The sequence below is a fragment of the Typopeltis vanoorti genome, chromosome 15, assembly GCF_054136105.1.
Source record: "Typopeltis vanoorti isolate ZY-2024b chromosome 15, IOZ_Tvanoo_1.0, whole genome shotgun sequence".
Taxonomy (NCBI): domain Eukaryota; kingdom Metazoa; phylum Arthropoda; class Arachnida; order Uropygi; family Thelyphonidae; genus Typopeltis; species Typopeltis vanoorti.
The window spans coordinates 103,642,466-103,667,912 of NC_143563.1; the positions used below are offsets into that span (position 1 = coordinate 103,642,466).

The following is a 25,447-nucleotide window of genomic DNA, read 5'->3' on the forward strand; positions in this document are numbered from 1 at the left end:
TAATTAATTATATTTTTCCGTAAGTTACATCTATTAACACACACTTCTCTTCATTTAAAAGTTTGGACCCTTCTTCATTCATATACAAGATGTCAGAAAGGATGGATAGCTGGAACCCACCTGAATCATGGAAGAGAATAACTTGTATCATGATGATTCGTGCCCGCCATCAAAATAAGGATATTACGACTGCTGCCCAATGCTCCCTGAATACAGTAAAAACAATCAGGCATGAACTAGAGACTTGCAATGGTGACTACGAGGATGTAGCAAGAAGAAAGATCCCTAGCAGACGATCTGATTGCGTTCGTACAGCAGAATTCCTCGCAAATCTGCAGGAACAGGTGTTGAAGAACCCTGGCATTGGAATTCGGGCTTTGTTCGTGGAGTTGCTAACTGTAGTCAAGCCCTGGATAACAAGGGTAGCCAATGGTAGGCCGTATGTATGGCAGCAGGATTCGGCCCCTTGCCACACCTCTGGGAAAAGTCAAAAATGGTTGTCTGAAAATTTCTACGACTTCACCAGTCCAAATGTTTGGCCTCCAAACTCCCCAGACCTTAACCCCATGGATTATTTTGTATGGGGCGCAGTTGAAAAAGACACCAATCGCACTTCCAGTAATACAAAAGCCCAGTTAATGGATAAAATTAAAACAGTTTTTGCGGCCCTTCCCAGGGAGACTGTAGCATCAGCTTGTTCGAGGTTCCGAAGCAGAATTGAAGCTGTGATCGATGCTAATGGTGGTTATTTTGAGTAAATCTTGTTGATAGTATTGTAATTAACTCTGCCTGTAATGTTTTTTTGTCAATTCATTAAATTTAATAGATACAAAGAAGATTTTCTTTTTCCTTACGAAACTGTCAAATTTATCCCGAACACCCTGTATATATTTGTAGGTCTAAACCCACTGCACGAAGGTCCATCCCTTCACCAGGTTCATAACCGTGCTCACTGATATTTATATAATTTATCAAGTTTGCATACCTCATCTGCAATTACACATTCTCACCATTCCTCCCATTATGGTCTAGTTTCCTATCTCTCTGCATTAGGTCTCACCTCAATAACAGGACCTTGAAACCAAATACAAATAATATTTGTATTTGGCTTCTATTCTTATCGTTTTATCTGCTACCTAATCAATGCTTGGATAATTTGTCACCCGTAATGATTGCTCATTTGTTACCCATCAAAGTAATTTGCATCAAGCAACATCCCACCATACAGGCCCAGCTGGTGGCATGTGCAATATACACAGGTGCCGCAGAAGAAAAGGCACCTAAAATATGTCAAAAAATATGAGATGAGTTGCGAACAACGAATGGTACATATAATTAAGAATGTACGTCGTCTTCTGTTCGGGCTCCTTCAGATCTCCCCGGAAACGAACAAATAAATTCTGAAATTGTATCCTGGACCCGATTATATCACTAATTTTTGATTAAAATTTACTAAAATAGTTCTTTATTTTTTGATGTATCATAAATTATGATTAATTGTTGAGTTCTGTGTAAGGGCCATATCCTAATTTTAATCAGATCGGATGCATGTGGTCCGGCCCTAAAAATCGGCTTGCTACTGATAACTCATTCTTCTCGACATTCGAGCCTATTATATTAGCAGGCTGTTAGGGCGCCGTCAGCGACACAAAATAATCGGCGAATCGGATTTATAACAACAACCTTGAAGAACTCTTTGCAAATTTACTGATTGCATTGAGAATACTATTGACTTTGCTCGTTTCAGTTGCTAAGGGAGAGAGAGAACATTTTCTAAATTACAATTAATAAAGAACTACCTGCGACCAAGCATGAGTCAAGAAAAATTAAATGGTTTGGCACTATGTACTGCGGCAGGATTTTGCTAAAATGAAAGCCAGACGAGTCCCTTTTAGCAAAATTAATGTAAAGAATATTTGAATAAATCTCTTAACTTTATATTACTATTTTATATAACTTGAAAAAATTTGTATAAGCAGGACTAATCCGTAGGTAACATAACATTATACTGTAAAGCGGTTTTCATTTGTTTTTCATTTTATTCACACTTTATTAAAAAAAAAACTTGTTTGAAAAGGTGCCGAACATTAATCACACACACACACAAGAAAAATACTATGCTCCGGTCCTGCCACCATATATAGCCAAATACAAATGATATTTGTATTTGGCTTCAAGAGCCTAGAGTTGAACATCTGAGAGATCTGTTCAACTCAGATTCATTTAAAAAACTAACTACTTATTTTCTTTTCAATGGGGGTGTTCATTTTTATCCTTCCTAACACTAGGTAATGGTCACATCCTATTTCCCTGCATATTCTTATATCTTGGACCAATCTGAAGACATAATTTTCAACAGTTATGATATAATAAATAAGACCCTTCTTGTTTTGTGTGCATTTTTATTCATATTTTTAACCTAGAAAATGTAAGAAATTGTCTGGTGTCTTGAACAGAAATCTAGCTAGTACTAGTTACAAATTTAGGCCTACCATGTTGTCCATTTTTTTTTTTTTTTTCCCCAAACCATTTCTATATAACTCATTCTGTGCTGGCCACCACTGAAAACTGTAGCCTCTTTTACACAATGGTTAAAATAAAATGTTGGTTAATCAAAATTCATTTAATCTGATTCAAATGTGTATACATATCAACAGTAGTAATACAGCACGTCAATTGTTTATAGATCCAACTTGCAACTCATTTATTTCATTTTATGCAAGCAATTTTTGTTATATAAATGTATATCATTTTACATACATATTTAACATAAAACAATGTTAGCTTTAGATAAAAGCTAATTCTAATTCAGTTGTAGTGCTAGGATAACAATTTGCATTTGTAGCAAAGGAGCCATAGGTCTGCTACATAATGTGTATATAGTAGACTCACTTTTCATGACCTAATTGGTTCCTGAAAAATCATGCCATTATAAATCTTAACATTGATTCATCATGTAGTTTTCAAGAACGGTATGTTCTTGAAAATACAGTTTGAACTATATATTAACACAATGAAGTTGCATTTAAATAATGAAATAATAAAGAAATCTATTTAATTATTCAAAAAATGGAAATGTTACAGGATTTACTGTTCAGTTAAATATTTACATGTAGTTTCTTCTGAACTGAGGAGTCCTTAATTTTCTTAATAAACTTTTCTGTAGCAAAAAACAACCATGGCCAAGCAAGGCCTTCCAGTTTTCAAAATTTGATCATTTTCGGATTTTTCTCACTAGTCAATGTAAAGGTAGAAGTAGGATTAGATCTCTCAGTATTCATCTCCTTCAGTAGTTCCTTGCTCTTGCCATTTCAGTAGTAGTAGGCTCCTTCTCATGTGAATTCAGCAGTTTATTTACATTTTCAGTAGAGACTTCTAGAAGTTAAATGATTTGCTGTGTCAACCACAGTTATTGCCTTTTCCAAAGAAGATAAAAAATCTTCAGTTAACTGTGAGCAGCATTTCTTTCAAACTTCCTTTGCAATAAATTGGATGAGTTCATTCTAGGAATCTCTAACAGTTTTTATTGTATTGAAGTGCTGAAATTTGTCAAAACTTTTGAATTGTTCAGCTATCTTCCTAATTGACTACCTTTATTCAGGTACAGTGAATCACAGCAACAGTTTAGAAAAAAAATTTAGATATATACAAAATTTTATTTTTTTAATAATACTCTCACACATGTATTGAAGTCAGATTGATTCAATTAGAAATACTAGTGAGATATTTATTCTCAGTTGCATGCTAGAGTCTCAATCAATCAGCAACTTGATGTTGGATATGCATCTCAATTGACTCACTTCTGTAGCCCAGATTTCATGTGGTCATAACAGAAAATTTATACCAACTGTACAAGTGGGGTGAGGCAGGTGGTCTACTGTTGTTAAGTTACATAATTGGAGCATCCTCCATACTTGGATCCTCTTAGGTATTTTAAATTGAAAAGTGATATTTGCTATGGTTTAGGTCATCTTGAATAGGACTATGGTAAATTAATATTAAGGGCAGGAATTCTGATAAAAAAAAGTGAACAATGGTAATTTCACTGTTATGATTTCAGATTGTAATGAGAGTTTGTGGGGGGGGTCAATTAAATAAATTCATCTGGAATAAGAGAGAAATTAGTCGGAACACTAAATTAGCTGTATACAAGACAGTGTTCAAACCAGTTTTAACTTATGGATCTGAGAGCTGGGTCAGAAGTAAAACACTTGACCAAAGACTAGAGACCGCAGATATGAGAGTCCTGAGAAAGATTAGGGGCTTGAACAGATGGCATCAATGGCAATATCATATTAAAAACGAGGATATTAGGAAAGAACTTGACATTGTCAGCATCCAGGAATGCGTTAGCAGAGCTAATCTCAGGTGGTTGGTCACTTAAACAGAATGGCGAGGAAAGATTAGCAAATGAATGTTCTCTGCCAGGTTGGCAGGAAAACGACTCAGAGGAAGACCAAGATATAGGTGGATTGATACGGTACAAAGTGCCTTAGACGATAGAAATATAAGATCTGATAATGTTGGAGTCTTGACAAGTAACAGACTGATTTGGAGGAAAATTGTAGATAGGAAGTTAGTAATAATGTAAATTTATCATGTAGTATTATCATATCCTGTACACCCCCTGAGGGTACATGTCAGGAATTTGATGACGATGATGAAACCTTATCTAATGAGCCAAACTACAGCCACAGAAGAATATCAGGATGAACTATGAGGAGTAGAGCAAATGTTCTGGCCTTACAAGAAAGAGTGAATGGGCACAGGAGTGTAGATGCCAGTTCAATGTCGCGAAATATAAGATTTTAAAATTTGGGAAACAAAGGTGGAATGTAGAATTTACGCTTGGTGGGGATATATTATTGGGTGGAGGAAATAAGAGATCTTGGGGTGACGATGGATAAGGATCTAAAATTTAGAGGACATATTGCCAAAATTGTGAGGACAACATAACAAATTGTGGGAATGATGTGGAGGACACTGACTTGTAGAAGTAGATTCTTGTCCATTGTATAAGTTCTTGATTAGGCTACATATGGACTACTGTGTTCAGATTTGGTTACCTGGTTTTCAAAAGGATGAAGAGATGTTGGAGAAGGACCAGAGGCAATTGACGAAAATAATTTCTGATCTCTGGAATGTTGAATATGAAGAAAGGTTGAGATGATGCAATTTGCAGTCTAGTGGATAGGAGGAAGAGGGACAACAGACGTACAAATTGGTAAGGGGTTATAGGATCAATGTTGAAGAGGTTTTTCATAAAATGGTGGGAAATCAAGTGGTCATCCCCAGAAGCTGTATAAGGAGGGTGTGAACAAGGGAGTGAGAAGCAGGTTTTTAGCATGCAGAGTTGTGAATGATTGGAATGCCTTGCTTGAGAGTGTGGTGTCTGCAGAGAATTTGAATGTGTTTCAGGCAAGGTATGATGAGTTGTGTATATGACAAAGGGACCTCCTAGATTAGTCTTTGACTCCATGGGGTCTTTGGATAATAATAATAATTTTACTTGATGCAATTTTACAAGGTAAATGCTTTCTGACTGCATAAGCTTGATTCGAAATTACTGAAATCCAAACCAGCCCAGTACATGATCTCAGTTACACTATGTAGCAAGCAATATATGCTCATTTTTTTTTACTAAATAAATGTGTATCTGCTCATATAATTTTTTGTTAACATAAAACTACAAATAAACATTTGCATATAGGTGTCAACGTATACCTTTAAAACTTTTAAAATTGTCACAATTAGGGTAATTAAAATTTTTGTTACAGTATCATTAGATGTTATATCATATGTGGAAGCTAAGAACTTCAACAGTACTGCAAGAAATTAAATGAATGAATGAATTACCTGTAATATAATTTTGCAGGAAATATTCCTTTTATTTGAATTTCTGATAGAAATGCTATATCCTGCTTCTGCCTGAGCTAAATTTTAAGTTCAGTGTTGTTAGTCGTGTTTTCTGAATCAAAAAATTGTCAAATAAGTATTAAAAACATTTAAGCAAATTAAAATTATTCCTCTGTTATAAAATCAATCATTAATAATGAAAAATTCTTTTCTGATATGCTATTTAGTATTCTTGCTCTTTTCTAAATCCAGGAAAAGAAAAGGAAGACAGTAGGAAATATCTTTACTATTTTGCCCCTTATTTCTCATTAGCACACTGTTAGGAACTAAATATCATTATCACAAGTCGTTACTGTTCTAAAAGCTGGACATAATTAGCCGGGAAAAGTCCAACCTGGCCTTTACATTCTCCACGCCACCACCCTTCGTCAATCTAAACAAATTGAAAAACAAATGTTAATGGAAACATTTAATAGGATTTTTTTAACACTAAGATTAAAACAATTATCCTTTCACATTTAAATGCAAAATAGAACACAACACATTTGATAAACTTTTCATAATTGCTAATAATTAATTAGAGAAAGATCATTAAAATACCTAGAACAATAATATGAAAAATTTCAGGTACTAAGCTTCACTGAAACTTTGATCACATGAATTTAAGCATGCCCTTTTGATATACATATAAAAGCCTTACCTTTAGGTAAAAGTCTTTTATATGTATATGATATACAGCACAGCTGGTAATGAAGAATATGTTGCCTTCAAATATTATAATATAACAAATATGTTAAAACACCTGCATGTTTCTGTGGTTATTTTCCACATATATTCATAATACAAAATTATACCAACTAGTTTTACATCTCTTTAAAGTGTTAAACTGTTCCATAACAGCAGTATCACACCTTTGTTTTTATTATGCTATATAGGTTAACAATAATTTCCAATGTTTATTTGAACTTCCGGATGTAATTATTTCAGGAGAAATTTGTATGGGTGAACATATTTCTAATGCGTTGTAATATTTCTTCTTATGGCCCATCTATCCATTTTTCACTGGACATCAACAGATGCCACATAGTCACTCAGATGTTCAGTGATGTGCCACACCAGTCCTTGCCAGGTGGTCCTGTTGTATGCTTTTCTAGAGGCCTCAACTCAACAATATCAATCACTCCAGACACATCACATCATCCATCCATCTCACTCCTCCCTGTGGGGCACATGTATGTGGAGGAAGGGACCTCTCAATGATGGCACTGGCCCTTTTCATTCTTCCTCCTTTTCTTTTCTTCACATATTCCTTTCTCTACTTCTCCTGAGTCTTTTTTACTATCCTGTCTTCCAGACCACCATCACTAAGATCCAATGCCATGCAGTTCACCCATACCTGTGGACATCTGGAAAGAGGAATCCTGGTTGGCCCAGCCAGGATCAGTTGGCTAGTGGGCTTGCCTGCAAGGGTCCTTGGTGTTGCAGTAAGTCTCTCACCCCCATGGTCTGGGATTGGGATCCAAGTCTTGCTGTGGTGGTGGTGGTGGTGGTATAGCATCTGGGATAGCCCTGGCATTCCACTCCCGAGCGCAGTCATTGCTTGCTGGTCAGTAGGCATCCACGGTGGATGGGAAGCTCTGGTGTTGAACCATAAATCCCTTGAGCATGAATTCTTCATTGTCAAACGTTTCATGGGGCCCTAACAAAATCCCAACCAAGTACTGATATCGTAGATACAGCATTTGATAACAGAAGTAAGAAACAAAATATATATTGTACCAGTGTTTTTGATCATCCACACAACAGGTGAAAAGTCAATAGGAAAAATGCCACTCTTCTTTACTAAATCTCTTAAGGAATTGACAACGTAGATACAGCCAACGCAGAAAACCTTACACTCCAACATACTGACATAATGGTCAGCTTTGACATTCTCCTCCTTATTTACAAATGTCCCACTCAAGGAAACTTTAGAGCTAATCCAAGTTAAATTTTCTCCCGATATCTCAGCCCTATTTCAGTTCACAGTGAAAATTCTACAAACAAATAGACTGGACAGCCATGGGTTCACCACTCTCTCCACCCTTGGCCAATTTCTTTATAGAGACCTTTGAAGAAAAAGTCTTAGCCTCTGCTCCACAAAAACCAACCACATGGCTTTGCTATGTTGATGATGTGTTCGCTATTTGGCCACATGGCTCTGATACACTCCTCTCCTTCTTAACACACTTAAACAACCAACACCCCAGAATCAAGTTCACCCTGGAAAAAGAGGAAAACAACAGCCTCCCTTTCCTAGACACACTAGTCACCTGCCAGCCTGATGGAACCTTGGTTTTCTCAGTTTATAGAAAACCCACCCATACAGGCAGGTACATTCACCAACAATCCTCTCCCCCCCCCCCCCTCACAACAATATGGACAGGGCTGAAATAATTTGTTCTAACAAGATGGCCCTAAACACTGAACTAAATCACATCCTCAACACTTTCTCAGCTAATGGCTACCCCCACAAAAAATATCAAAACCTACAAACCACAACCCCCTCCACAACAAGGATTACTCTAAATCCATTACCATTCCCTACATCCGAGGCACCTCGGAAAAGATTACCAAAATCTTAAAAAAAATATGACGACCTCCTGTTATATAAACCATACAGAAATTGGTATCCCTTATCCACTCCAACCACTTCCCCTAGACCTACCTGGTCTAGGGGAAGTGGTTATAGCTGTAAACTGTCTTACTTTGGCCAAACAGGCAGGACAGCGAATATCAGAATTTCGGAACACAAGGACTACATCCGTTTTTATAAGTACAGCCATTCTGGTCTTGCAGACCATGCTCTGGATACACGCCACAGAATACAGTGGAAGAAAGCTACGGTAATACACCGTAGCAAATACAAATTCGAAAGACTATTTATGGAATCAGCCTCAGCCCTAAGAAACTCTCCAAACCTCAATAAATTTGGTTGTATGAGACTGCCCCAAATTTGGGAGGCTTACATCAGCAGACCCTCAGCCCAACAGCCAAGAACACCTACTTAGCCCACTAGAGGGCACCATCAGGACTTTTAGGAGAACAATAGCTTCATCACTTCATTCTCAGTTACTGTGTTGTAGTGCCTATGTGCACGTGCCCTTTTTTATAAGTTCCTTTTGAAGATAGCAATGCGACGTTGCCGAAATATCAGAAATATTTATTAAAGTGTAATTTAATTTATATTCGTATCTATGTTGTCAATTCCTTAAGAGATTTAGCAATGCATAACCAACCTATAAGCCTTATTCAAAAGGGTTTAGAAGGACTGGCAGGATCTCCCAAAACTGTTAAGAAATCATGTTCTAGTGATATCCTTGTGGAAACATCATGTCAGCAACATTCCAAGAAACTATTTGGAGCTACATCAGTGGTTAGAGTACTAATCACAGTAATAACACCTCATAAAACCCTCATCAGTTTCTTCTATCATAATCCCACCAATATAATATGACATTGGATATCTAATCATGCTGAAGTGAATGACTACATTTACTGACATACATTTTCCAGTGCCCACAATTCCAGCCTATTCAAATAATTCTACAAATACTGCATATCAGCAGCATTCCTGATTATACTACCTATCTTTGCATCATCAGCAAATAGCTGCATGTCACTTGTCAAATCCTTCCAATATCATTAATGTACAGATTGAATAACAGTGGACCAAGCACATATCCTTGTGGTACACCACTTATTACCTTAAATCTTGCACTCACATCCCCCCACATACCAATTTTTGATATCTGTCAGTCAGCCAGCCATCCTCTTATCCATGCTAATATTCTGTAATCCAAACTCATATTCTCCAGTTTATGCAACAGTCTTCCATGTTGTATTCTGTTAAAAGCCTTAGCAAAATCCAAGCATCATGGTGTATCCATTCCCCTTGTCTAGTTCAACATTGTTATAGAATGTGAGCAAGTTGCTAAAACATGACCTTCCCTTAGCAAACCCGTGTTGCTCATTGCAAAGTAGAGATTCACTGTCAACCCATTTCTGAATGTGATCCCTGACCAATTTTTCCAAAATCTTCATCACCACCACTCTTGAGATACTACATGGTCGATAGTTGGATACAACGGTCTTCGCACCACACTTGTGCAATGAAATTACCATACATTCTTTCCATTCCTGTGAAATCTTCCCTGTTCTGAGACTCATATTAAACAGCCTGGTCAAAGGAATTGCCAGTTCAGTTGAACACTCTTTTAGCACACATGCTGAAATCCCATCAGTCCCTATTGCTGAATTCTTGTTCAGTTTGTGCAACAGCTCTCATCCTCATACACTGAGTTTCTTCATCCAGTGAAGAGGTAGCAGAGTGCTCAATGTTGCATATGCCAGGATGATAACCTGCATCTGTAACCCTCACACCATCTGCATTTATAAGAGTTATTATATTTCATATTCATTCTTTCTTTTACTTGCAGCATATCGATAGAATTCTTGTGGGTTGTTTTTAGCACACAGAGCCTGTTTCTTTTCATACTCATACTTTGCTTTCTATACAACATTTGTGACTATTCTATCCTGCTGCTTATAACTTTGCATAACAGACATCATCCTTATGAACATAGTAGTCCTTCCACATCATCTTTTTCTTACAAACCTCTTGCTTAATAAGATTACACATCCATTTGACTCCTACCCTATTTATTCTTCATACTCTTGGGACACATCCTGATATCGCATCATTTAAGTATTGTTTAAATGCTTCCCATGCACTGTCAATATTCTTCCCATCAAGCAACCGGTTGTGCTGTACTTAGTATACTCCTCAGTTGGTCATAATTTCCTGCTTTGTAGTTCAGCATGTAATCTTTTTTGAATTGAACATTCATAAACTTAGTCACTTCCCAAGTGAGTACTACATGATCACTATCACCAACCAGAGGCAGAATAGTTACATCTTTAACTGAAATGCCCTCTGACACTATAATCAAAACTAACACTCTTTGGGTTCCTTCTGTCACATGCTGCTTGAGGAAGTTGTCCCACAACAGTTCAATAAATGCATCTTCATTCTTCTCGTGAGATTCTACTGTTACCCAGTCAATATTTGGATAATATTATGATTACTCTTTTTGCACTCATCTATTTGCTGATGCATTTCTTCATTACTAGGAACCAATCCACCAGGTCTGTAACAACACCCCAGTATGTAATGGACCTTGAATGATCCAAAATTCCCACTGGTCGCAATTGTATGCTTGTGGAGAGCATGTCCATAGGATTGCTGCAGTCATTGCAGTGAAAAGAGGTCTTACATTTTATTAAGGTGAGCCCCATGGCTGTTTGTTCCTCACACTATGGTGTACATATGTATTTAGCCTTATAAATCAGTGAAATATTTTATCAACATGCCTCTGATGATTATCAGAACAGTCATTTTTTTTTTATCATGGAAACATTTTTCCTTGATAACAAAAAAAAAAAAAAAAAAAGGAAAGTTTCAGTGATTAGAATTTATTTAACAGTAGTGCAAAATAACATCTATTACTTATGCTAGGATTGCTGCTTTTCAGAAAGTGCTCTTCCCAGCAGACAATGAACTAACTTTGTTTGCTAGTAACATACAATGGTACTAGCAAATTTTCCAATTCCACTAAATAACGGTGATATTATTGTATCCACCATAAAGCATAAGATGTGGATTTTAACATCACATGGGTAATATTTTTTAATATATGGCACATAACAAAAATAAAATTATTCTGTCCAATACATACCATTTCTATGTTAATAATAATGTCATCTGGATCAAATGAAATCTCGTCAGAATCAGCTATAAAAAAAAAAAAAAAAACACCCTAATTAGCCAGTTTTAGTTTAACTAACAAAAATTTAAAATTTATGGATTTAACATAAAACTACACAAGCGAAATTTAGATTATAACTTGGATCTCTTAACATTATAAACCTGGATCTCTTCAATGTGTTATTGATGCAATAGAAAATTTAAATATTCAGATTTTAATTATACAAGAAACCAAATGAAAAAGTTAAGCACCTCAAGGGGTGCTTAAGGGACAAAGCTGTATAACTGAGAGGATACCTCCACACAACCTTTAAAGGAATGCACAGAACTGACCAGGGCTTCTGACCTAATGTGCAATCCTCACCTTCTCGTGGTGCACCCTGTTACGTCGCCACTCTGCGGAATATTTGTTCTGAGCCTTGTATATGGCCTATTAACATGCTTTCCTGGGATCCAAAGCTCCCTCGGATCACGGACTCTAACAAATTTCTTTGTTCTGCGCCAGTTAGAGTCACCCCTTGAATGTCACAGGTCCTTCCTGTCCGACGTTTATCTTACTTGACCCAAGTCAGGTAGAACGGTGTACGGATTCAGGGATTTTGCAGTCGTGCCCTCTCCTAGCCTTACTAAATTTATTTAGATACTCTTCCCCTCTTATCACAGTTCAAGTGCTGGTGAATGGCAATGTCGTTCTCAAACACAACTCAGTGACCAGGATTTAACAAGAAACAAATGTTTAATTTTAACAAGATTAGGATACATAGAACATAAATCATTTAATCAGTTAATTGTTATTTCAAAATTTGAGCGCTCTACATGGTAATACATGACAATTTCAAACAGGACCAGATTGCTATTTTCTAAGAATGTTATAGACATAAGCATATATTATTAATTATCTGAACATGGATCTCTGGAGAGATCGCTAAAGTGACACATATATGCATGATGTGAAGATCACACGACATGGGTCTTCGGACTACCAGTCCAAGGTCTCTATAAGTTCCAATACTGACAAATAGTCTCAGCTTCCTTTGCTAATGAAAGGTCTTAGCTACTTCCCTCTTCAACATTTAACATATTTTAGATATAGCAAAGTTTTACATTACCATTTGATGCAGCATATAGTCACACTTCGTCACCACGTGCGAGTCACGTGCAAACACTGGTTGGACTTTACTCACTTTGTGGAGCACTCTCCCTTTTGGATAGATGCACACTGGAACTTTGCTGTCGGTGGGAATTTTTCACCATGCATCTCCAGGACTTACAAACCCTTCTAGAAGGACATCACGGTTGAGGTTCCACTCGGTCCCGAGCTTCTTCGTTGGTCTGCATCCAACCGTCCGCACTGGCACCCCTTTGTTCTCTGGCCGGCACTTCCTGTCCTCCATGCTTTGATCACATTCCCTTTTTTCCCTCCTTTGTTCTTCACGTTCCCTTTTTTTTTTTCGACCACCAACTCCTATTGTACTGCAGCTTTCAGTCACGGTCATTTTGATGACACTGTACTTGAACGCGTGAGAGAGCTCCTCCCAGAGAATTGTCCACATTTGTCTCTTTTCGTGAACCTTGCTTGTAAAGATCACTAATGAGTTGCCAAGATCATGACCTCAGGGCCCTTAGTCAACACTGAAGTATGCACTGTTTCGAACAGCCTATTTTCTTGGGTTGGTTGTCAAATACGTCGCCTCACTACAAATTCATATATCCCTTTTCCTTGACATATCACATACAACATAACCTACAGTGTTTTCCCCTCTTTGGGTAAACCGATATCACTCATGTAATATTTACATGATACACTATACCACTCCACTCTTTTCTTTTTATTTACACGTATCTTTTGATTTAGGCTCTGTTCTTGTTGGATCCTGAATGAAAGTCTGTCTAGTACTGGCAGGCCTCATTCACAATCCAACAACCCTTTCAAGTATCTACCTAGATACTGAACGAACAAGGATGAGCTGGCAATTTGGGATTTAGCCCACCAAAATTGTATTCTTCTTGGCTTAAACCAACATATAAAATGATGGTATAACATGGCAGAATTTCATGCCTGCTGGGGCGTTGCCTGGTTAAACAAGGCCCCAAGTTGTTTTTGCCAGGGAATCAGGATAAAATGTCAGCTGCTGGAGAACCTACAGAACAAGTAAAACATTTCAGCTACCTGGAACAATTTTTTGTGAAGATGATAAATTAAATATGGAAATAGACAAACAGAATCAACAAAGCCAGTATGATACGAAGTCAGCTGAATAAATTTATATGGAATAAGAGAGAAATTAGTCAAAACACTAAATTAGCTGTATACACTAAATACAAGGCTTATCTTCTTGAATGGCAGGCAATTTCAAATAGAGTGATGTGGGAAAATATCAGAATGGAGAACTGCACAATGAGACTTATTTGTGTCTATTGTCTCATAGAAGGTTCTACTAAGATAGAAGTAGAGGAATTTTTTGAGGCTATAGAGAAAGAAACTGACACAATGAAAAAGGAAAAGTTGATCCTTGTTGGAGATTTAAATAGCAGAGTATGAAATGATTGTCAGACACACAAAAATATTTTTGGAAAATTTCGAGAAAAGTGCAAAGCTAATAATAATGGCAAATACCTGTTGGATTTCTGCTCAGAACATGGACTGGTTATTACTAACACAATGTTCCAACAGAAAAATGTGCAAAAATTAATATGGAGGGAAGAGGCAAGGAATAAGAAAAGTCTCATTGACTATGTTATTGTTGATAGTGATGTTTTTTCCCCCTGGTACAGGACACTCGAGTGTACAGAGGATTTGAAATTGGAAGTGATCACCATTTAGTCTTGAAACTGAATTTCATATTGAAAAGAAAAACATATAAGAAAGTTTGTGAGAGCTGCTCAACTTTTAAATAAAAGTTGAGCAGCTCTCATATGTGAACCATAGACTAAAATAAACAAACATTATTGAAGAAAAAAAATTAAAGAGTTTGAGAACAGGAACCAAACCTTGGAGATTCAGTGGCAAGCCCTGAAGAAAACATTGATTGATTCAGCCAGAAAGGCATGTAGTGAGGATGTTTGCAAGGATAGAAAAATCAGAACTCCATGGTGGACACAGGAAGTGTCCATCATGGAGTGAAGGAAAAGAAGAAAAACATATCAAAAGTTCCTGGCAAATAAGTCTGCTCTTAGAGAATATAGAGACAAATGTAAGAAAGCTAACACTGTAAAACTAGCTAAACAAAGTCATGGGAAGACTTTTCTGAAGGTTGTTGAAAAAGCTCATAAATGGAAGGAAGAGTGCTGTAAAAGGAATTAGAGATGACAATGGTGACATGAAAACTGGAGAAAAAGATATCTTTGATGTTTGGAGTAATTACTTCGAAAAATTGCTAAACGAAATAATCAGTGAAGCACAGTAGTAAAAAACACTAACCAGGCATGCAATCAGGAATACATATGCATATACTCGAAGTAGAAAAAGCCATTGAAAGCCTGAAATATGAAAAGGCAGTGGGGGTGGATGATATTTGACCAGAAATACTGAAGTATGGAGGTATAAAAGTCTTACAGTGGCTGCACTGCATAGTTCAGAAGGCTGGACAAAGGTACAAATTCCAGATGATTGGAGTAGGGCTCTCATAGTACCCATATACAAAAAGGGAAATAAAACAATGTGAATATTACAGAGATATTTCCCTACTGAGTGTTCTGGTAAGATTTATGCAAGTATACTTGAGAAACGGTTGAGAAGGATTGTGGAAGGCTTGGTGAAAAACAAGCTGGATTCAGGCCAAACAGATGCTGTCAGGATCAGATTTTCACTTTACGACATATAGTTGAGAAATCATGGGAATATAATAAAGATCTGTATTTAAGTTTTGTAGATCTGGAAAAGGCATATGACAAGGTGCCAAGAGAAAAGCTATTTAAAATGCTACAATTATATGGTGTCAATGGATCATTATATCAAGCAATATTAGTCTTTATTTGAATTGTAAGTTGACAGTTAGAACTGAAGGAAGTACAGGAAGGTGGTTTAATGTTAAATCTGGTGTCTGACAAGGATATACATTACCCCTCTCTTATTTATTATCTATATAAGTCACATTATGAAGGAAAGTGGTATTAAACCTGATATCAAAATTGAAGATGTTAATTTACTTTATGCAGATGATGTAATACTTCTAAATAATAAATCCAGTACATTTCAGCTACCTGGAACAATTTTTAGTGAAGATGGTAAATTAAATATATGGAAATAGACAAAGCGAATCAACAAAGCTGGTATGATAGGAAGTCAGCTGAATAAATTTATATGGAATAAGAGAGAAATTACTGTATTTTTTGATAGATAACACGTGCGTTATCTATATAAAAAAGTCTAAATTCATTAAAAATGAACATGCGTGGCATACATTTGAAAGGTATGAGAGTAAATCAAATGTAATTACAAAACTAAGGTAGAAGTATCAATAAATATTAAGTGATACTTAATATTTATTGAACATTACACTATTCAAATCCAAAAAAATTCTTCATCAGACTCAATATTGCAAGAATCAATTGCATTAAAAATTTCGTTTGGTTATTTCTTCAGCTTCCATTTCGGAATATACATTGTCACCGGACACCACTGCATTCCCTTGTCCTTTAATGAAACCATTTCTAACACAGTTTTTCACTTACAGCAGCCCAACTTTCTACAATCCACGTAACTATATCTTTATATGACATTCTTTTCATCTGCCCTGTTTTGTTGTATTCATGGATTATCCAGTCTTCCCACTTAGTCCGTAGATTGTCTTTGAATGGTTTATTTATTGCAAGATCAAGGGGTTGGAGTTTTTTTTTGTTAAACCAGCTGGAATGACGGCCAATTTGGAATACTTACAATTGTTTCAAATCCTTCTGCTGTCGTGTGTGCCCCTACACAAATCCAATACTAACAAAGATTTTGGGTTGAAAAATGCCATTTTTCTCTTTTGCTACACATTCTCCAACCAAAATTTCATTGGTTGGAGAATGTGTGGCAAAATTATTTACTTTATGAAATATTTTAAAACAGGATGTTTTAAAATATTTTTTAAATATTTTAAAACATCCTGTTTTAAAATATTTTAAAATGTAACTTTGTATAATACGAAGTTACATTTTATCTTCTAATATCTCTTATTAAAATCTCTTATAATCATTTCAATTGTTGATGCAACTAGTTACAAAAGAACGATGCAGCCCACACAAGTTATCTTTTGGGCCCAATGGTCACACAAAAAGTCATAGTAATGTCACAGTGCTCCCCAATAATGTGAAAATTGTAAAATTTTGAATTTAAAAAATCGACCATTGCTACTAGCAATGCACGTGCTTTTAAAGAATTCCTCCATCCTCTGTCTGTATTTCCTAACTCTACCGCTAGTTGGTGCATGCGCATGTTCTATATATCAAAAAGAGTTGGCGGAAGATATGAAAATGTTGGCGGTGCGCGTTATCTATCGAAAAATACGGTAGTTAAAACACTAAATTAGCTGTATACAAGACAGTGTTCAAACCAATTTTAACTTATGGATCTGAGAGCTGGGTTAGAAATAAAACACGTGACATGAACGCATGACATGAAACACATGACGAGAGGCATGAACAGATGGGATCAGTGGCAATATCATATTAAAACCGAGGATATTAGGAAAGAAGTTAACATTGTTAGCATTCAGGAATGTGTTAGCAGAGCTAATCTCAAGTGGTATGGTCACTTAAACAGAAGGGGAGAGGAAAGATTAGCAAAACAAGTGTTTTCTGCCAGGTTAGTAGGAAAAAGACCCATAGGAAGACCAGGATATAGGTGGACCGATGCAGTAAAAAGTGCCTTAGAGCAGCGCTTCCCAAACTGTGGGCCACAGCCCCCTTGGGGCCATAGGTTTTGTTGAGGGGGCTGTGAAATAATGAAAATAAATTTAAAATGTTTTAAGACTATTTAGATTTTTTTATCTTAAAAGAAACGTATTTAATTTTTATTATTTATTATTTCTTTTTTGTTATTTTTTTATATTTTAATGGAAAAAAATCGCATATTGATGCGGGTTCACAAATTTAGCTTCCTGTGTATTTCGGTACTTAATGAATATTAGTAAATATATGCTTATTTATACGCAGAAATCTAAGAATTGCAGTTTCAAATATTTCATCTGATATTGACTTTTTGTGTAGCAGTATTGAAACACATCCATCACATTAAATTGTTATTAAACTTCTTTTATGTTTTTAATTCTTTCTTTATTACTAATCATTTTACATTTCATGTGCTTGTACTGCAAATGTACAATAACAATATATCTATCTCTATAAAAATATGTGATAACTTGGCATGTAAAATGCTAGAAATGTAATATTTGCATTTGATTTTTGCAATATTCGCTGTGTATGTTTTGTATTGAATATAAATACAATAAATATTATAATAATATATGTCTATATTGCAATTATTTTTCGAGGGGTGCCCGTGAAATATTTTAATTTTTCAAAAGGGGGTCCTGACATCCAGAAGTTTGGGAAGCACTGCCTTAGAAGATAGAAATATAAGATCTGATAATATTGGAGTCTTGACAGATAACAGATTGATTTGGAAGAAAATTGTAGATAGGAAGTTAGTAATGATGTAAGTTTTTCATACAGTACAGGTATCCCTTGCTTAACGCAGTTTTGCTTAACGTGAGATTTGATTAACGCAGCGAAATTAATTGCGACAATCCCTTTATATATGTGGCAAGAGTTTTGATTAATGCACCTTTATATTTACCATGCAAACCTCGAGGAGTGTTTCCTGGCTGAGAGAAAAAAAGTCGTGAGCATTACGTCATTTCTCCCATTAAGCATTAAGATTGGGTGTATTACAAGCTCCAATTGTTCTGCTGTATTTACAAATTATGTTCTTTGTAAATTTTTTCATTCAAAAAAGAATTTCATTCAAATTCTCTTAATGATCTGTTTGAGAATGTGAAAGTTTTATTTTATTTTTCATTACGAAATACGACATCATTACTACAACCCATGGACATGGGTGTCATTGTAAGTAACTTTTTAAAGTCATTTTGAGAATGTCTTTAAAAAGACATTCTCAAAGAAACAACAATGGGAGAAAATGTGATTATGATCCAAGAATTTTGGGAAAATGTTAACATTAAATAGGCAATTGAAAACATTCATGACTCTTGAGAGCAAATGTCTTCTAGCTGCATGAGAGCTGTTTAGAAAAACCTTTTGCCAGAATGAACTAATGATTTAGGTGGTTTTCAAAATCCTGTGAACAACGTGGTTTGAAGAAATCGTTGCAATTGGTGAAGACCTTGGTTTGATGGTGTTGATGAAGAAGATGTTAAAGAATTATTGGATTTAAATTGAAAAGATTTCAGCAACAATGATCTTGAAATTTAACAACAACGCACATATGAAGATAATGAGCAAATGGAATGTGAAGATGAGGTTCCAAAGGAGATAAAAATCAAAGAACTGGATGGAATATTTCGCAGTTTAGAATCGCTTAAGCAGCAAGTAATGGATATGGATCCAGATGTTAATTGAAGAATGCTTGTTTTTGCTGAGGTCTAGAGAGTCATTTTGCTTGTTATTAGAATTTATGCTGATAAGAAAAAACTAAAACTGTTCAAACAACTCTTGATAACTGTCTTTGATAAAATAAAATTGCAGTGACTAACATAGGTACAAGCATTTATTAAACATTTACTTTGCATTCATTTTTTATTTTTTTTAAAAGAGTACCATATATACAAGATACATCCCCGATGATCTAAGGAAATCCATCTTTGTCACTATTCCCAAAATTCCAAGAACTTTTTAATGTTCAGAATATAGACTAATAAGTTTAACAAGCTATGTTACAAAATTACTACTGAGAATAATCCTAGAAAGAATAAAAGGCACTTTGTCAGTAGAAATAGAAGACACTCAATCAGGTTTTCAAAGAGACAAAGGTACAAGAGAAGGAATCTTCGATTTGAAAACTTTATGTGAAAGAAGCCTTGACAACCAGAAAAGCATATGTTTTTGTTTTATTGATTACACCAAAGCATTTGATTCAACAGATCACAAGAAATTAATACATATCCTACAGAATAATGGATTAAAAGGAAAAGATCTACATATAATTACAAATATATACTGGAATCAAATGGCCTCAATAAGATATAAAAATACATATTCTGGTAACTTTGAAATCAAAAAAGGAGTAAGGCAAGGATGTGTCTTATCACCCTTACTGTACAATATATATGTGAGCATGTTTTTAAAAATATTTCAGAACTGAAGGGTGTAAAAGTTGGAGGCAGGAACTTCAACAACTTCAGGTAGATGGCACAGTCCTTATAGCTGAATCTGAAGATGATCTTCAAAACTTAGTCACAAAAATTTACAACAGAAGCTTAGACATGGGACTAATTATTAACCTAAATAAAACAAAGTGCATGATTATATCAAAAGAACCAATAAATAAGAAACTAAACATAAGTGTTAACAAAAAGAAAATTGAGCAGGTTCAGGCTTTTATATATTTAGGACAAATGTTTACAGACAGAGGAAATTCCTTTACTGATATGAAAACTGTTCTAACATCCAGAGACATTAATATAGACACAAGAAAAAGATTAATAAAATGATATAGCTGGTCAAGCCTTCTCTACAAACAGTGAAACTTGGACTCTAAATAAAGAAGCAGAGAAAAAATTAGAAGCTTTCGAAATGTGGACCATCAGAAGAATGTTGAAAATACCATGGATAGAGAAAATGAAAAATGAAGATGTTTTAAAGAAAGCAAAAATGAAAAGAACATTAATGAAAATAATTAAAGAGCGAAAACTTAAATATTTTGGACATTTAACTAGACAAGAAGGCATTCGGAAATTAATATTAGAAGGGAAATTGGATGGAAAAAGAGGGAGAGGTGGATCCAGGAGAATGTGGTTTGAAGACATTAAGGACTAGATTGGCTTGAATTACTATAAATGTTCCTGAGCACCAAAAGAAAGAAAAAGGTTCCGTGACATGGTTGTCAACCTCCTTCTAGGGGATGACACTTGAAGAAGAAAAGAATACCATATAAAACTAATCATTAATACAGTAATCAATCATGGACGAATTGTAATTTTTACCATTGATTATTATATTTGATTAACGTAATTTTGATATACGCAGTAATATCGAGGGATTAATTAACCATATTAATCGAGGGATACCTGTACTATCATATCCTATAAACCCCTTGAAGGTACATATCAGACATTTGCTGATGAAGAAACCAAACTGCCAGTTCATGGAAACTTACAGACAAATAACAGAACATTATTTTACAATGGAACATATAATGAGAGACATGAAAATGAGTTAAGGGGATAAAAATCCCTTATTGTTTTTCAGCCAGTAAGTGAAACTAAGATCGAAAACTACGATCTGTAACGTTTCATGCCAACGAACTCTCAGCGTATCCAAGCGTAAGTGACCACTTGGTAGTGCCACACCACGGCAACTCGTTGCAAAGGTGGAGCAAGCTCCCTCACTGTTCTTGATATTTTCTCATAATGTAAAACACACAGCTCTTAAGAGATGTAGTACTGTTTTACATTATGAGGAGAGGTCACTACCCAGACCGGTTTCAACCTTTTTTGAGGTCTCATCAGTGAGTAGAATGGGAGTTAATGTCTTTCATCATCGGCCTTTGGAGTATAAAGATTGCTGAGGGTCAGCAGGTAGTAATAGGGGAGATTAAAGAAAGGTAGAGTAGGATAGTAGTAGGTAAAAAGAGGCCTCAGTCAAACCGTTTAGCTGTATAACCCAGAGGTTGTGGCTAAAAGGTCTGTAAAACATCATCTCCTTACACCTGTTCTAAAAAAAATCTTTGAAATAAACTTTTCTTATATGCGCTCGTAAAATACTTTTAAATTAACAATTTAACTGATCAGGTGTCTTTGGAGGTCATCTTCTAACACCTGTTTTAGTATAAAACTTAAATAGTATTTTTTTTTTATTTTTTATTATTTTTTTTTTATTATTATTATTATTATTTTATATATATATATAAACAGAAGAGAACTGGCCAACCTTACACCACGAGAAGAGCAAGATTTGGGGGAAGAATCTGGCCCGAGAGATGCCGCTCACAAGGAGCAGCACCGCCTCGCTGTAAGCCTTCGCAGCCCGGGTTCTCAGATCTGCCCCCTCCTATATGAACTGTAAGAACTCATGAAGAGAGAAAAAGAGAAGGAAAAAAACAAACAAACAAACATATTTCTTTTTAAAGGAAGAGACACGGTATGATTAAGCCCTGTCTAAGGACACAGAGGATAGGAGGTTTGCACCATTTATGTACAAACCTCCCATCCCCTAGTATATGTCTTTCTTGTGCGAAGAACCTAGGTAGGTAGAAATAGATCCCACTGAGTATTTTGGCTTGTATAGTGTTTTCATCGCTGATTTGGGACTTTTTCTGCACTTTCCAGATGTGATACTTGATTACATTGATGAGAAAAATTGTAAATTTCTGAATTTTCTTGACTGGTGGGGGAAATTGCAGGTACAAGACCTCCTGTAGGGTAAGCGGCTTGATTCCCAGTGCTGTGCTTAGTCTTTGCCAGACATATCGGGCGGGGGGGGCACGAGTAAAAGAAATGTCCCACCGTTTCAATGCTCTGGCAGACGTCGCAGAAGGGGTCGCACGGTCTTGAAGTGTATTGGGACATAACCAGTTTCACCGGTAGCTGACCATAGGCTATTTGCCATGCCAGATCCCGGTGAAATGGCTGTCCCCAGCTATTTCTGATATTTTGAAATAGCGTTTCTATGTTAGTTTCTATATTTGGCGTATCACATCCGGAAAGTCGAAAGAACTCCCAATATCTTGCTTGTGGCTTTAATTTTAGAATTTCCATTCCTTCGGTTTTAAATTTTTTAAGTTGTTGGCATAATGGATAATACCATTCTGGCACAACCTCTGCACTGGGGTCAGCATGTCCCGTGGTCCCGAAGTAGGGGAGAAAATGCCCTAGAAAATATTTAATTAGGGATCCTGAAATATGGTTAGATTTTAAGGCTTTCCCTATGGTTTTGAGAGTGTTTGCATAGAATAGGCAGTTTAATTTCGGTAGTGAGAAACCCTCTTGATTGATTTTGAGTTTTAAATATTCTTTTTTAACTTCATGTTTTCTTCCGTTCCAAAAAAAATCTATTAGTATTTTGTAAAGTTGACCTTCTTGGTTTTTTTTTTATATTAGTAATATTTATTGTATGCATTAGCATGGGGATTATTACTGTTTTTATTATTACTGTTCTTCCGTAGAAGGAGAAATAATTAGGTTTAAAACGTTTTATTTTCTTTTCGCACTCTTCCTGCAATTTCTTAACAGGCAGTACCGGGCTCGCCGTGAATGAGACGCCTAGTACTGTTAGGGGCTGAGTTTGTGGGACTAAACCACGAGGAAGGTTATTTCTATGGAAATTTCCAAAAATTTTAATTTTAGTCTTCGAAGTATTAACGCGAAGACCACTGGCCATGCTGAATTTTTGCAAAATGCCGAAATAAATGTAGATGGACTCAGAATCTCTGAGCGTCGCAACTACATCATCGGCATATGCTACAATTTTGCTCTGTCTGGAGACTAGGGGTAACGGTATTCCTCTGACTGCAGGGGAGTTATCTATTCTTCTTATGAGGAGTTCTAACGCGAGTGAGAAGAGGAGAGGGCTTAGTGGGCAGCCCTGTCTTACCCCCTTTTTAATAGGAACTGGTTCCGAGAGGAACCCGTTGATAGCTATTTGGGTAGAGGCCTTTGCGTAGATGTTTTTGATTGTTTGCCTAAGCCTCCAGCCCACACCTATTTTCTGAAGGATGTCCTGCAAGTACATGTGTCTGACGCTGTCGAACGCCTTTTCCAGATCCGTAGAGAGAAGTGCCAAAGGGTAATTTTTATTTTTGGCCAGACGGATTAGATCTCGTAAGAAAAATAGATTTAATTCCATCGATCTACCCAGTATTCCGTAAACCTGGGTGCTTGTTATGATTTTTTCTATACCGCATTTGATGCGGCTGCAGATAATTTTTGCAAATATTTTGTAATCCGAATTTGTTAGGGAGATCGGTCACCAGCTATCTGCCAAGGTGCGATCTCGATCTTTCTTTGGGATAAAAATTGTGTAGCTTTTAACGAATTCCTCGGGGATATTTCCCAAAGTGAAGAATTCGTTAAATATTTTTACTAAAACTGGTAGTCCCAGATAGATCGGTAGAATTCTATCCCTAACCCATCTAACCCTGGGGTTTTTTTGCCTTCATTGTTTTGCAAGCTGTTTTTATTTCCTCAGCAGTTATCAGCCTGTCATGCAGAGCGGTAAGATGCTCGGGAAGACGTGTGATGTCCCACTCATTGAAAACATCTGCGCTCTGCTGATCAGAAAAGGCGCCGAGGTACTGCTGATGGAAGATGCGAAGTATTTCAGGGGTTGATTTTATCAGTTTGCCATTCTCTTGGATCTGGTAAACCGTTCGCTCGTCATTTGCCGCCACCCATTGTTGATTGTAGAAAGCAGCGGAAGGTGTTTCCAAATATCTGAGATAGAGTCTCGCTCGATTTTCGAGTGAGAGGTTCTGTAGCTTATTGCTAAAAAGACTGGGGAAATTGGGGGTGAGCCTCTAAGGACCTCTGGCTGTTTCTATTATTTCTGGTATCCTTATTTTTAATAGTACCATTTTGTGGTCTGTTAGCAGACCTCTCGCAGCGATATGACGTACCCCAAGAACATGTGGTTCTAAAAACTGGGATGCATAGAACCTGTCGAGCCTTGTTGATATCCGACCACGGCACCACGTTGTTCCGACTTTCAGTGGATTCTGCCGTCTCCAGATATCGACAAGGTCGAAGTTTTCGCAGCAACGTTTCAGTGCTGCAAAACTGCCAGTTCCGCTGTTAGCATTCCCGCCTATTTTGTCATATCGTGCATCTTCTATACAGTTCCAGTCGCCCGCCACGATTGTGAGTAGCTAGACCTAGAATATCAGAGTTTAAGTGAAGAAAACTTACATACTTTTGCTATACGATTAACCAAAAGGTGTGTCACTATATTATATTATAACATAGTATAACTACGATGAAAAGCCAAAACAGCTATTTTTTTTTTTTTTTTTTTTTTTTCTGGCGAGGTTGATATAAGTTAAGTATATAGTGACACACCTTTCGGTCAATCGTATAGTAAAAGTATGTAAGTTTTCTTCACTTAAACTCTGATATTCTAGGTCTAGCTACTCACTGATGAGACCTCAAAAAAGGTTGAAACCGGTCTGTGTAGTGACCTCTCCTCATAATGTAAAACAGTACTACATCTCTTAAGAGCTGTGTGTTTTACATTATGAGAAAATATCAAGAACAGTGAGGGAGCCTGCTCCACTTTTGCAACGAGTTGCCGTGGTGTGGCACTACTAAGTGGTCACTTACGCTTGGATACGCTGACAGTTCGTCGGCATGAAACGTTACAGATCGTAGTTTTCGATCTTAGTTTCGCTTACTGGATGAAAAACAATAAGGGGATTTTTATCCCCTTAACTTATATCGACCTCGCCAGAAAAAAAAAAAAAAAAAAAAATAGCCGTTTTTGGCTTTTCATCGTAGTTATACTATGTTATAATATAATATAGTGACACACCTTTCGGTCAATCGTATAGCAAAAGTATGTAAGTTTTCTTCACTTAAACTCTGATATTCTAGGTCTAGCTACTCACTGATGAGACCTCAAAAAAGGTTGAAA

General features: G+C 36.3%; 1 protein-coding gene across 2 annotated transcripts in view; it reads right to left on the reverse strand.

Moving 5' to 3' along the window:
- Positions 1 to 2,604: 2,604 nt before the first annotated feature.
- Positions 2,605 to 25,447, reverse strand: part of Cortactin (cortactin) — a 280,366-nt gene continuing 257,523 nt past the window's right edge. For both annotated transcript variants that reach the window (XM_090405825.1, XM_090405824.1), the window contains exons 14-15: positions 11,634 to 11,689; positions 2,605 to 6,289 (exon numbers count right to left, since the gene is read on the reverse strand). In XM_090405825.1, the coding sequence (XP_090261951.1) occupies positions 6,206 to 6,289; positions 11,634 to 11,689 (140 nt within the window). In that variant the 3' untranslated portion in view covers positions 2,605 to 6,205. The remainder of the gene's footprint in view (positions 6,290 to 11,633; positions 11,690 to 25,447) is intronic.